Source organism: Dipodomys spectabilis, unplaced genomic scaffold (assembly GCF_019054845.1).
Source record: "Dipodomys spectabilis isolate Male_0828 unplaced genomic scaffold, ASM1905484v1 ptg000179l, whole genome shotgun sequence".
Taxonomy (NCBI): Eukaryota; Metazoa; Chordata; class Mammalia; order Rodentia; family Heteromyidae; genus Dipodomys; species Dipodomys spectabilis.
In genome coordinates this window covers 8,104,122-8,117,590 of record NW_024870856.1, presented here as the reverse complement: position 1 = coordinate 8,117,590, position 13,469 = coordinate 8,104,122, and the positions used below count along the sequence as shown (strand labels likewise).

The following is a 13,469-nucleotide window of genomic DNA, read 5'->3' as shown; positions in this document are numbered from 1 at the left end:
TCATAAGTGCCGCGCAAGCGTGTTTCCTGCGTGCGCGTGGGCTGCTTGGTCGGACTTGGAGTAGTTTGGGAGAGAACCGGACCACGCCGCTCGGGTAGGAGAGGACGGTGCGGCGGTCCCGGACCAAGCCTGACGGAGAAGCGGACCAGATCGGTGCGGGAGCTGATTTGCGCGTGGTGAGCATTGGCGGCGAGGCTTGCCCTGGGTCTGGGGAGCGCTGTACCGGCCTTCACGATCCTTGTGCACCGGGAGGCGCGGAGGCCCGCGGGCCTGTCGGGGGCGGGGCCGGCAGGGGCGGGGTCTGCCCTCCTGGGCGGGGCCGGCAGGGGCGGGGCCTGCCCTCCTGGGGCGGGGCCGGCAGGGGCGGGGTCTGCCCGCCTGGGGCGGGGCCGGCAGGGGGCGGGGCCTGCCCGCCTGGGGCCGGGGCCTGCCCGCCAGGAGCCGGGCCGGGCCGGGCCTCCTCCCGCGGCGCCTGGGGCCCAGGTTCCCCGGGATGGCGGTTCCTCCGGATCCGGGATGCTGGCCCCTTCCAGCCGCGCGCGTCGAGTGCGTGTGGGTCCTGCGAGGAGACAGATGATGGGAAGGGGTGACACTGATCATGATCACGAGGACTTGTGCTCACGAACTGAGTGTGATCTCAGGTAGGGGTGTGTGTCACTTTGTATTTAGATTAGAAGAGTGTAAAACTAGATGGTTCATGCACCTGAGAGTTAAGACTTTGGTTCGAGATTCACTCCAAAATTTTCCCTGAAATTACCCACAGAATGGGGATGAACAAAAACCCACCAAAACTCTGCACTCAGAGTTTGAGCTGGAGATACTTTGTTTCCATGTGTGCGTCCATGGTACACATTTGATAGTAAGTTGTAAGGAAGAGTTGCATTGTGATTAACTTTAGCACTATGACTAGTTATTTTTTCTTTTACCGTTAAGCTCAAATAGGTACCAGTTAATGCTACAGTTTTAGCGGCACTTTTTTTGTTTTTGCCTTTTTTAAAAAAGAAGAAACAAGGTATCCAAGACTTTTAGCAGTGATCCTGTTTGATTCCTCAGCACCACATAAGCAGAGAAAGCCTGAAGTGGCGCTGTGGCTCAGGTGGTAGAGCGCTAGCCTTGAGCTAAAGAGCTGAGGGACAGCGCCCAGGCCCAGAGTTCAAGCCCCACGACCCACCAAAAAAAAAAAAAAAAAGATCCTGTGGTGTAAGCTGTCTGGTGTTTGGATCCTGCTTATGACAAGGAAGCTGACTGTAGTTCATTTGGGTAGATAGATTACAGGAATGCACTTCTGAATGACAGTTTGCTATTGGGATTTCTGAAGGATGGGATTTGCTTTCCATTTTCTTACATTCTCTAACTTGAATGAATTATTTAAGCTCATTTTAAATTAATGTTAAGCAAAATTAGAGAAGGCTATCTTATATTTCTGGTGGATATTATTGAATTGCTTTAAAAAATTGAAGCCAATATTAGTTGTTACTACTTCCTTAAGAAATAATCCGTTTTCTGGTTTTCTGTGTCACTGTTACAGTTAGTCACAGCAGTCTATGCCTTGAAATAATGAGAAGATTTTTGTTACTATACGCCACCCAGAAAGGACAGGCAAAGGCTATAGCTGAAGAAATACACGAGCAAGCTGCAGCCCATGGATTTTCTGCCGATCTTCACTGTATTAGTGAGTCCGATGAGGTAAGAGCTGTCATCCCTACAGATGTTGCTGTGCTTTAGGCTTTCAAGTGTTGGGTTGGGAAGTGGTGTTTGTTAAACAACAAAAAGCAATGAAAGACAACAGTCAGAGATGTATTTTAGCAACTGTTTTGTAAGATTTCTCCAGCTTTTTTTTTCTTGTTTAGGCTAAAGTATTTCAGAAACGGAAAGAAGTTTCAGTTAAGCTGCACCTTGTTTCTCTCACAAGTTGGCTGTAAGAACAGTGGAGTTGTGTCTGTTTGTATGCGTGATTTTCCATTCATTCATCTCAACACAAGAATGGCCTTGAGATTCATGTTAGAATTCCTCCAAATGAGAGACCACCTAGATTGTTCTGTGGAACAGAAGCGAAGGGGTAGTAGTGTTAGGCTGCAGACAAGATTGTCTACTAAGACAGGCACAGCTTGTTTGCATGCTTTCTGGTTCTCTGCAGAGTTTCATCCTCGAGGGCATGTAAAACCTAACAGTTCTGTGTTCTTCATTGTGTCTGAGGTCTCTAGATTCTAGTGTTCCTCACAGTTGAGGTGTTAACATTCTGGTGATATGCCAGTCAGTAACCAGTCACTTTCACTTCAATGCTTCTCATTCAAGTTCCCAATCATCACTGATGATTCAAGTTCAAAAGATGAGACTGTGCTGCAGCACAGGAGAGTTAGAAACATAGCTCACAGAAGGACACTCAGCTGGCTCCTTTAAGCAGCGCTGTCTATAAGGCTGTAATGTAGTCCTAGAAAGCCATTTCCCAGTACAGCTATGGGAAGGCTCTGTCATTGGATAGTGACATTGCAGTGCCACCAGACGGACTCTTAACTGAATTTGTTACTGTGAATGATGCATGAACTAATTTGAGTCCAAAGAGTTCATTGTATTTCACTCTTTGTGGCATTAAGGATAGACCCCAGGGCCTTGAGGATGCTGAACAGGTGCCCTACCATCAAGCTACACCTGCTGCCACTGAGTGTTCATGGACAGCAGTGTTCATGGGATCATAAGAGAGTGAAGTGTTCTATTAGAGGCTTGGTTTGTAAGGATGGAAACACACATGATAGAATGCTCTGCTCTCCGGAACTTGGGGGCAACGAGGAGCTGTGCTTGACAAGCAGCCAAGGCTGAGGGCAGCACTTTGAATTTCCCATTTGAAAATGCCTATCTGTCTTTATACTCTTGTGTCATATGTAGTATAGATGACTGTGTTTAACTTTCCCAAAGATTTTAGAGCTGCTATGTTTCCATTGCTGTTTGTATCTTCAGTGGCATGTCCCGTGTGTTCTGCCATTTTAATCCTGGATAGTTACGTGTTGGTTCTCTTTTATTTCTGCATCTTACCTCCCCTCTAGGAATCTCTTCCGCTCACTCTTCTTATTTTCTTGTGAAAAGACACTTGTACTCAGTGAGGCACTGCTGCTCCATAGCTACCTTTCTTCCGTGCCAGCTCAAGGCCCTTGGCTTCTTGTTTTAACTCAGACGGGCTGTTGGCCTCGCTTTCCAGAGCCCCTGTTTAATGTTTGGTAGAGAGCACAGCAGCAGAGTGAATGTCTCTCTTCTCTGAGTTTCCTGAAGTAAAGGACTGGACTAGGTGTTAGCCTAGGGTGTGGGGCCCATCCGTGGTTAACTACATCAGCAGATGCACATTTCCACCCAATTACATCCTACACCTGCTCATTGGGCTGATCAGTCCAGCATGCATCTCCAGCAACTTGGGAAAGAAAGAAATAGAGAGGAAGTAGAAGATGGAGTAAACTAAGCTGATGGCTTCGTTATGCTCACACTTTTTTTTGCAGTATGATCTGAACACGGAAACTGCCCCTGTGGTGGTGGTTGTCTCTACCACGGGCACTGGGGATCCTCCTGACACAGCCCGGAAGTTTGTGAAAGAAATACATGACAAGACACTCCCCGCTGACTTCTTTGCTCACCTGCGGTATGGATTATTGGGTAATGAACAGTATTTTCTGCTCTTGCCTTATGATGTTAATTAATGGCTTTAACCTTGGCATCTGAATACATCTTTCAAAACCATAAAGTAGAATTATATGGGTCTTGTTTGCATAAATATTATAACTGTAAAAAATATAGATGTTTTTACCTCCCAGCCATGCCCTGCTGTACCTTTCTCCCTGAGGTGCTGAGGCAAGTGCTTCACATCCCCTAGCTCTGCACATCTTCTCCGTGGCTTTCCAGACTGTTCCAGTCATAAAGAATTTTCACAATATTAGTGTCCAGGCCTCACCCCAAACAAAACAGAACCCTTGAAAGAACAGCGCCTCATGGTGTTCCTTGTTTAAAACCACAGCAAACCACAGGCGATTGTGTCTTAAGACTGTGCTGCTAGGTTAGGGGTGTTTGGTCCCTGCTTGCACATTCAGATATCTGGGGAGTTCTAACCATCCCTTCACTTGGCTTATCACCAGTGATGTCAGAGATGGGGCTCTGGAAGGATGCTTTAAAAGCTTCTAAGAATGTATTCCAGGTTGAGAAAACTGGCCTAGGGCTGTGTGGAGCTTAGTTTAAACAGATTAAGATAAAAGATTAGAAAGACCATCAAAAGCTCTCTGACACCAGAAAGAGTGTCGAGGGCCCCCTCTTGCCTGGCTTTGTGGTTTTATTACTTATCGTTGGAGATTTTTTTCTGAAGAGGGGGATGTTTATGTTCAATAATTGCTTAGATGTTGAAATTGGAATCCTGGCCATGATCTGGTATATAGCACAAGTTCAAGAGAGTATTTCACAGTGTGATAGTTTTCCTAAACTGAAGTTTTTCTCATTTCAGGGTTTTCAAAAATGAACAGGTATTACTTTGAAAAAAAATATTTTTCTAAATATTGTAAAGAAAATCCTGAAACCTCTCGAGCTGATATTCTAGTCAATGTTGGGCTCACATATGAATCCATCTATTTCTCAGTTGGAAAAAAGCATGAGGATATATGTTTTTTCATTAACAAATTTTATTAGATTTTTTTCCGTTTTTAAACGAATTGATTGTATTGGGGTGACAAGTTAACATTGCCATTTATATGTCCAGCGCTTCTTATCAGAGTCATCCTGTCCATCCATCTCACATGGGGACGATCAAACAGAATTTCAAGCCTTTAATTTTAAAATTTCAGCCTCATTTGAAATGTTAGTCATTCTTCTTAAAGTGGAAGGTAGAAGCAATGTAAAATTTCCCCAAGGTAAACATTTATAGCAGCTGGGGGTGTGCTGCTCATGAGCCCTGTGCTGTAGGTCAGGGGTCATACTTGCTGGAAAGGACCAGACTCTGCTTGTCGCTTCAAACCTGTCATAGTGATACTCAAGCAGACAAACCTGGCTGTGTTCCAGTGACACTTTATTTGCAAAACCAAAGCTATTTGGTTCAGGTTGTGGTTGACAGTGCATTCTGCTCAGGGTCAGAAAAGTGTACAGAATCGTATCATAAACCTGCCTGATCATTTTTGAAATTTCAGTACTTTAACAGATTCTTGGAAACAAAATGTGAAGTATGTATATTTCTTTGAACAGCTGTCAACAAATATTTGTCTGTTTTATAGTGCCAGTATATCTGGTACTTTTGTTTTGTAAGATAACATAACATCCCCACTTAATATTAAGAAAAATATGAACATGTGAAATGGTATTTTTTGTAAGAGTATAGAATATTACTGTTTTAATTATTTCTTGTGTTTTTAATGTCTGTACATTTAAAGTGTAGTATGCTCTAAGGATCTGTTTGGTCTAGGTTTGGGTGATTCCGAATACACATACTTTTGTAATGGAGGGAAAGTAATTGATAAGCGACTTCAGGAGCTTGGAGCCCAACATTTTTATGACACTGGACATGCAGATGACTGTGTGGGGTAAGAACAATAAACTCTTATGTATAAACGTGATAAACCATGTCCACATGACACTTCGAGCTTAGAAGTCATGTTAGATTAGATTTTTAGCTCTGAGAGCTCTAGGATCCACAGAGGTCCTTTAGAGCTCAGAGTAACCTATTTGTGTGTGTGTGTTGTGTCTGCATGCTGAATGTGTTAGGAATGCATCTCAGTGCAGTTCCCTTAGCTAAAGTGTGTGCATCTTTGTTTTTTGTTTTTTTAAATTTTCTGGGTCTGGTTGTGGGGCCTGAACTCTGGGCCTGGGCGCTGTCCCTCAGCTCTTCAGCTCAAGGCTAGCACTCTACCACTTGAGCCACAGCGCCACTTCCGGCTTTTTTCTTTTTGCTTATGTGGTGCTGAGGAATCGAACCCAGGGCCTCAGGTATGCAAGGCAAGCGCTCTACCACTGAGCCATCTTCCCAGCCCGTGTGTGCATCTTTGTAAGAGTCAGTATGTCCAGCAGTAGCCTACTACCAGTAGGCTATCGCCAAATACCCAGGCTTTTCCTTTTTTGTTTCTTTTATTCTTGATTTTACAACTCAGTATTTCTTCCCATGCACAACCTTTTGAGTCATCTAAATGTGTTTAATCAAAGGTCTTATAGTGTGGTCATATCATTTATTCAGCCACTTAGCCTTTACTTTTATTATAGTCAGACAACAGCACACACTTTTAGCTGTTTTTATTATAACCAGACAACACACAGGCATGGTTTTTGTTTGTTTGTTTTACTAGGTACATATATTAACTCAATTTTCTCTCATGTGTTACTGAGTGGTCTTTATTTATGAACATGATGAATCCAGCAAGTGTACTCTGCACATTGTCTCCTCCCATGGACAGCTCCCCTCACCTTTCCTTCCAGCATTTTCTGGAGCTCGGATGCTCTGGGTGTTTACTGGGTCTGCAGCACACATGGTCTTCCTCACAGTGACTCAATCAGCCACACTTTTTACATGTTACCTTTTAAGTTTGTTCCTTTATGCTGCAATTTATTTTTACCAAATCCAATTGGCATTAAACATTTAAATCTTGTATACACTGTGTTTATTTGCTAATATAATTCCTATATTAACAAGTTAGGTTCATTTTGTCTACATTTTGCAAATCTATAAATACTTATGCCTTTCCTGCCTGTTTATTGGACCAAGTATTAAAATTCATAAATGTGTATTTTAGTAGTCTGCCCCTTTTAAAATTCAGCCTGACTACTTGAATATTTCTTTTCTAAAATCAAGGTGTTTTCTAGAAGACATTCTTGCTTTCTGTAGCACCACACTGAGGGATAAGCATGCAGACTCAGGTCTATAAACATTTGGGTTCAAACCCTTGATCCCCACTTTCTCACTGAACCCATTTTGGGCCTTAATTTCTTCCTTATGAAGTGTCAGTAACAAGATTTTCTGTGTAATATTACAGGAATAGACAAAAAAGAACAGTGAACATTTTCCCCTTAGAACCATTCTGTAATACAGTAAAATATTAAGTGAACATTTGCTCTTGTTTATTCATTTGTCAGTCCTGAGATTTGAACTCAGAACTTGAGTGCTGGCTAGGCAGGCATGCCACTAGTTGAGCTATGCCCAGTTGCTGTTGTTTTAGTTGTTTTTTGAGCATTGTTATGCTGGGGCCAATCTGGATGGTGATCTTCTTACCTATACTTCCTGCCTGGCCGGGATAGTGGGTCCCCAGCAGGCATAACGTTTAGTTTTCTTTTTTGTACCAATCCTGGGCTTGAATCCAGGGTCTAGTTACTGTCTCTAAGCTTCTTTTGCTCAGGGCCAGCGCTCTACCACTTGAATCACAACTCTGCTTCTAGCTTTTTTGGTAGTTTTAGTAGAGATCAGAGTCTGACAGACTTTTCTGCCCAGGCTGGCTTTGAACCATGATCCTTAGATCTCAGTTTTCTGAGTAGGATTATAGGTGGGAGCCACCAGTGCCCAGCCCTAATTTTTTTTACAGGTTGAGATGAAGTCTTAGGTACTTTTTGCCCAGGCTTGTCTCAATCCACAGTGCTCCTAATGCTTGCCTCCCTAATAGCCAGGATTACATTCATGAGCCAGCCTCACTGAGCAGCTCTCTCTGTAGTTATGAATATTATCAGCTTAATATGTCTGAGTTCTGAGTGTAACTGTAATGATTATATGTAACTGTTACTGAGCCTGTGATTTTATGAACTTGCTTTCAGTAAGATTCCTCAGGGTAAACCCTAAACTGTGAGCTGTGTACTGTTCAATACTTAGTGATAAAACATATTTCCATTGCTCTGACAAGCCTTCTTATTCTGTGGAAAATATTTTACTGCTGTTCAGAAATATGAGAAATGTTAGTGTTGAGATACGTTTTGTTAGTGCTAAGTGGACTACTAAACTTTATGGTTAGTTCAATTTCTAAAAGAAAGCTAACTCAGCTTTCTTTGTTTTCCTCAGGTCAACCCCCCTGAAAATTCTTCTTCTCCACAAAATTGTTCAGAACTGATAGATTAGAAATGTTGGTTGAGTGGAAAGCACTTGGCATTACTCCATGTTGGGTCCTGATGATGTTTTAACCAGTGTGAACACAATCAAGTTAGGCATAAAAGAGGGTGCACTTCATTATGTAATCAATACTTGCTCATAAGAGTAGCCTTGGATTTTGGCTAAATTCGCTCAATTTATTTAGCCTTTGTCATGCCTCTTTGAAATTCTAACTTGAAAGAACTGTTTAAGAAATGATTGCCAATCGTTTTTACCAATTACCAATTATTTTTACTATAACTACCAATTACTTTAGGAAATTAAGAGGAGTTGTATTCCTCTGTCTTAATGACCATAGTATCTTCAGTTCCTATATCTTGACCTTTGAATATGTTCATATTTTTGATAGCTGAGTGCTTTTTAAAGAACTTCTGAGTAGTTATATATCATTTATATTTGCTTATGTTATATACAACAGTTATATAATTATATATTTCTGAGTATTGATTAGGTTTGGGATACTCTTTATACAAGATAGTTTCTATGGTTGTATCTAGCATTCTGCCAGATGGGTAGACTCACCTATTATGTTATATACAACAGTTATATAATTATATATTTCTGAGTATTGATTAGGTTTGGGATACTCTTTATACAATGTAGTTTCTATGGTTGTATCTAGCATTCTGCCAGATGGGTAGACTCACCTATTATGTTATATATAACAGTTATATAATTATATATTTCTGAGTATTGATTAGGTTTGGGATACTCTTTATACAATATAGTTTCTATGGTTGTATCTAGCATTCTGCCAGATGGGTAGACTCACCTACTATCCTCTGTTGTGATCAGATAGACAACTTTGTATCTTCTTCCCTTTTCTACCAGTTTAGAACTTGTGGTTGAACCGTGGATTGCTGGGCTCTGGACTGCCCTCACAAAGCATTTTAAGTCCAGTGGAGGTCAGGAGGAGATGAATGGCGCTCTTCCAAGCGCATCAAATACTTTGTTGAAGCCAGAGATGTTACACATGGAGTCACAGATTGAGCTACTGAGATTGGATGACTCAAGAGGAAGGGACTCTGAGGTTTTGGAGCAAGGTGAAGCGAACAGAAATGACTCCAGTACTTCAGTCAAAGAGTCGGAACCTTCCCTTGTGCGCTCTGTTCCTCCACTCTCGCAAGTCTCTCTGAGTATTCCTGCCTTACCCCCAGAGTATCTGCAGGTGCATCTGCGGGAGTCTCTGGGTCAGGTGAGCAATTCACCTTGTATTGTTTGTGCCTTTATTCTGGGGTGTTTGCTTTTTTGATAGCTTTTCACAAGCTCTAGCTCTCCTGCCCAGTGTGAATGTGACCCATAGCCTCTGTGTATAGGTCTGGGCACAGAACAACACACACTTTGCTGCACAGGTTGATCTCTGCTAGCAGTTGCCAGAAGGGTGCTGCCGTTGAGGCCTGCCAAACTTTAGGCATTTGCTTTCTGGCCTTTCAAGAAGTGTTTGTCCATTCTTGGGTTAAGGGACTTGTAGTACAGACTGAGCACCCTAATGAAAAATGGTATGAAATTAACATCTTTGAGTGTTGTTAGCATGAGTCCATAATTGGAAACTTTCATACTGCACCCCATATGGTAGATTTGATTCATGCTACAGGTGCATTAAAAGTACTGCATGATGTTACATGTGGGCTGTGAATAAGGTATTCATGAAACATTAGTGTCTACATGTTGTTCCCCCAAGTTCCTCATGGGCCTGGGCTGTAGGCCAACGATAGAGTACTTGTCTAATGTATGTAAGATTTGTCCTGGGTACAGTTCCGAGTATCACAAAAGTAATAAGAGAATTACTTTATTTTAAATGTATTTCATTGGATAACTACATTTATACAATGGAACATACTTGTATAAAATGTATTTATACAGAAACACATTAATATAAATGTTTAAATACATTTATATGAAATAAAACTCAAAATGCTTTTTACCCAAAGCATAATGTAGTGCACCACATCTTTTGTCTTTGAAGTGGTAAGTGGCTTATTTTGCAGAACTCCTTTGTAAGTTTTGTGGGAAGTAAGGCGTGCACCTTAGTGGAACTTTTGAGAACTTCCTCACAGCATAATCTACACTTTATGTGGACTTTGGCATCCTCGGATGCTACAGTATGGGGAAAATTTTGTTTTTCTAGCTTACCTATCTATTGTCTATATTAAATGGTCTTTTGTTTTTGTGTGTGTGTTTTTTTTTTCCCAGAGCTGGGGCAGGCTTTTAAAAAATACTAATATGAAGACCTTTCATTTTTGAGCATTGAGTTGGGAGTTGAGTAATAGCTAATTTCTACCTACTAATACCAATAATAGGTACCCTAAAATTTCTTCAGCATACGTAAAATAAATTTCCAGTGCATCTAATCTTTAAATATGAGATTAAGTGGTTTTTAAAAACACCTTGAATATGACAACAGCCAGGATGCTGTCCCCGAGCTCTTTTGCTCCAAGTTAGCACTCTACCACTTAAGCCACAGCTTCATTTCTGGCTTTTCGGTGTGTAATTGGAGGTTAAGATTCTCACAGACTACCTGTCCAGGCAGGTTAGGAGCCATGATCAGAATTGTTTGTGAACATCTAATTTGATAGCTGTATATTAGCCTCTTGTTTTAATGTTTGAAACATTCAGATAATGTTTTTATGCATAAATAACTGTAAATTGCTGTGTTTGTGCTTTGTGTTTATTATGAGTCACTTAAGTGAGATAATAGCAGTAAGAACATGTTAATCCGGCTGGGGAGCAGACATGCTGGCTCTTAGTAATCATGCATCTGGACTAGTGGTTAGAGTGTGCAGATGTGACTGAGGTCTCTTCTGCATCGGGGCAGCTGCGACAGAGAATACTGAGTCTGGGTGGCCCAGCACCATGCTTCCATTTTAGCATCTTTTGCAGACCATTGTAGCACCAGCCGTCACCAGATGGCCGGGATTGACAGGAATCACCCTGGCGTTTTCAAAGCATCTCTGCAGCAGCGCCACACAGGCACTGGGATCTCCAGTGCAGAACTGGCATGCTGAGGAGCTGCAAAGGCTCCGCCAGTCCCGTGGAGTTTGCTCCTTTAGACTTTTCCTCAGTTTTGGAGAGTCAAGGCTCATAGTGACTAGCCACATTGGGTGAGAGGAGGCGTGGCTGGCACGCAGTGAGCAGAGATTGATGAGAGTCTCTCACAGGCGGCAGCCAGGGCTGATGCACAGCACCTTGTTCACGTCAGTGTTCTGAGGGACACACCTGAGACCTCGCCGGCCTGTCTTCAGGCACCAGCCGGCCCTGGGCTGGCTCCCATCTTTCCCACATAATAACTTAAAAATTAGGTAAGTGCTGGTGGCTACTTGGGAGGCCGGGATCTGAGGATCATGGTTCAAAACCAACGTAGGCAGGAAAATTCATGAGACTCTTAGTACTAATTAACCACCGGAAAAGCTAGAAGTGACACTGTGAATTTAAAAAAAAAAAAACGCTCAAGGACAGTGCCCAGGCCCTGAGAGCAAGCCCAGGACCAGCACAAATTAAAGAGAAAAATTAATTAGCACTTAATCATTGTTTCCTACTTTTAGTAATATCAAGTTAGAAAAGGCATTTGGAAGATACTAGGTCTGGTTAACTAAGAGCTGTGCTGTCCAGTGCAAAGTCTACTAGTCCTGTGTAGGTACTTTAACTTGATAAATAATAATAGTAAGAATCTAATTGTAAGTCATAATTACTTTAAGGCCTCACCAGCCATATGACCAATGCTGCCCAGTACCAGGGCCTCCTGTGACCTTTCCTGGACAGAAACCTTAAGTGCTGATCCTTTCCTTGAGAATCTCGGTCCTGAATTTTTTGCATGCCTTCTCTCTCTTCTCAGTATATTAGGAAGGTGGCTAGACCCTTATGTGAAAATGTTAATGTTAATATTTTCTGTGTTTTTCAGAAGTTCTAAGTCTATTGACAAAGAGTTTAAATATATATGAACTGTTCTTTTGAAAAGTGAGATCTACGAGTTTGCACCCTTTACCTTAGAAATGAGTATTAGGTAGTAGCCAGGGCGTGCACGATCGCTAACTGAAGGACTGGTGTGATTGGATATTGCATTTGCTCATATTGAATCCCTTTTGTTTCTCAAGGAGGAAAGCCAAGAATCTGTGACTTCCGTGGATCCCATTTTTCAAGTTCCAATCTCAAAAGCCATTCAGCTTACTGCAGATGATGCCATAAAAACCACTCTCCTGCTGGAATTGGATATTTCAGTAAGTAACCGTTTCTCAGTGGTCACATTTTCCCCATGAACAGAGCCTGCTTGGAACTGGCTCCCAAAGAGGTCCCTGCCAGAATACCAGGCCGTTCTTGGTCCCTCGGGCTTTCTCAGGTGACCCCTCCTTCCTTTCCACTCCAGGTAAAGGCCAAGTTGAGGAGAGGCTGGTAGTGACTCAGCAGAGAGCTTAGTTTGCTGCCTCACTTGTAAACCATAAAAGGATTATAGAACCAGAAAGGCATTTTGCCTGGGATTGGCCCACCAAAAGGAGCTGTTCCTGAGATCAGCCACCTAGTTAGAACAGAGCTGAGACCCAGTCAGGTGAGGACTGACTTCTCAGAACAGTGCTTCTGGTTCTGGGAGAATGGAAGACAAATGGTTGTGTAGAGATATTTGCCTACAGCTTCAGGAGGCTCCACACTGTCTCTGTCCCTCTCCCCTGCTGGGACCCATTGCCCTCAGGGTAAGAGGCTGACTGAGAGTCCTAGCTGGTGAGTGCTCAGAACCTCTTCCCACTCCAGTTGCTCAGCACTATGTAATGAGGGTTCTTCAGGCTGTGTTTTCAGAAACTAAAGTCACCTCAGTGTTTCTATTAGTATCCTAATAGAAGACTCTCAGACACCCAAACTAGATGGTTTTGTTTCTGTACTGTTGAGTACACTGGCTTCCCCAGAACAGGTTTTATCCTGATATTCCACATCTTCACCCTGTAAAGAAGCATAGCATAGGTCGGCTGGTCTCTGAGCCAAGCCTGTCCTTGAAGGCCAGGGATGTGAGCGGTGGTCCTCTCTCTTCTCCTCCTCCCCCACGGAACGGAGCAAAGCAGGGACAAGGGAATTGGAAAGCAGTGCAAATGGCCTAATGAGCTTCCCTTGGTGCATGTGTGTGGATGTTTTATAAAAAGAATTTTGACATGGGTTTTACGTAGATTATGGACCTCGCTTTGTGGAAAGTAAGGACGTGATGCTTTATGTTCTGTGAAGATGTAGTAACAGAGGCAAAACACGGCATAATTACCAAGTTTCTTTCTTAAAGTAATATTAAAAAGTTATTCATTCTGTTAATTGGGCTCATTTGTTACTATCTTTTTGTGATTAGGATTCTTTTGTTTCTGAGTTCCTGTATTATTATTGTTACTATTTTGGGCCAGTCCTGGAACTGGAACTCAGGAAC

The 13,469-nt window shown here is 42.5% G+C and overlaps 1 protein-coding gene across 3 annotated transcripts in view; it reads left to right on the top strand.

Moving 5' to 3' along the window:
• The first annotated feature begins 46 nt into the window (after positions 1-46).
• Positions 47-13,469, top strand: part of Mtrr (5-methyltetrahydrofolate-homocysteine methyltransferase reductase) — a 32,541-nt gene continuing 19,118 nt past the window's right edge. The window contains exons 1-6 of one of the 3 annotated variants that reach the window (XM_042695225.1): positions 47-176; positions 1,529-1,686; positions 3,486-3,639; positions 5,423-5,540; positions 8,909-9,272; positions 12,169-12,291. In XM_042695225.1, the coding sequence (XP_042551159.1) occupies positions 1,558-1,686; positions 3,486-3,639; positions 5,423-5,540; positions 8,909-9,272; positions 12,169-12,291 (888 nt within the window). In that variant the 5' untranslated portion in view covers positions 47-176; positions 1,529-1,557. Of the gene's footprint in view, positions 177-562; positions 642-1,528; positions 1,687-3,485; positions 3,640-5,422; positions 5,541-8,908; positions 9,273-12,168; positions 12,292-13,469 lie in introns of those variants that run through there. The other 2 variants (XM_042695224.1, XM_042695226.1) reach the window with 2 other exon arrangements.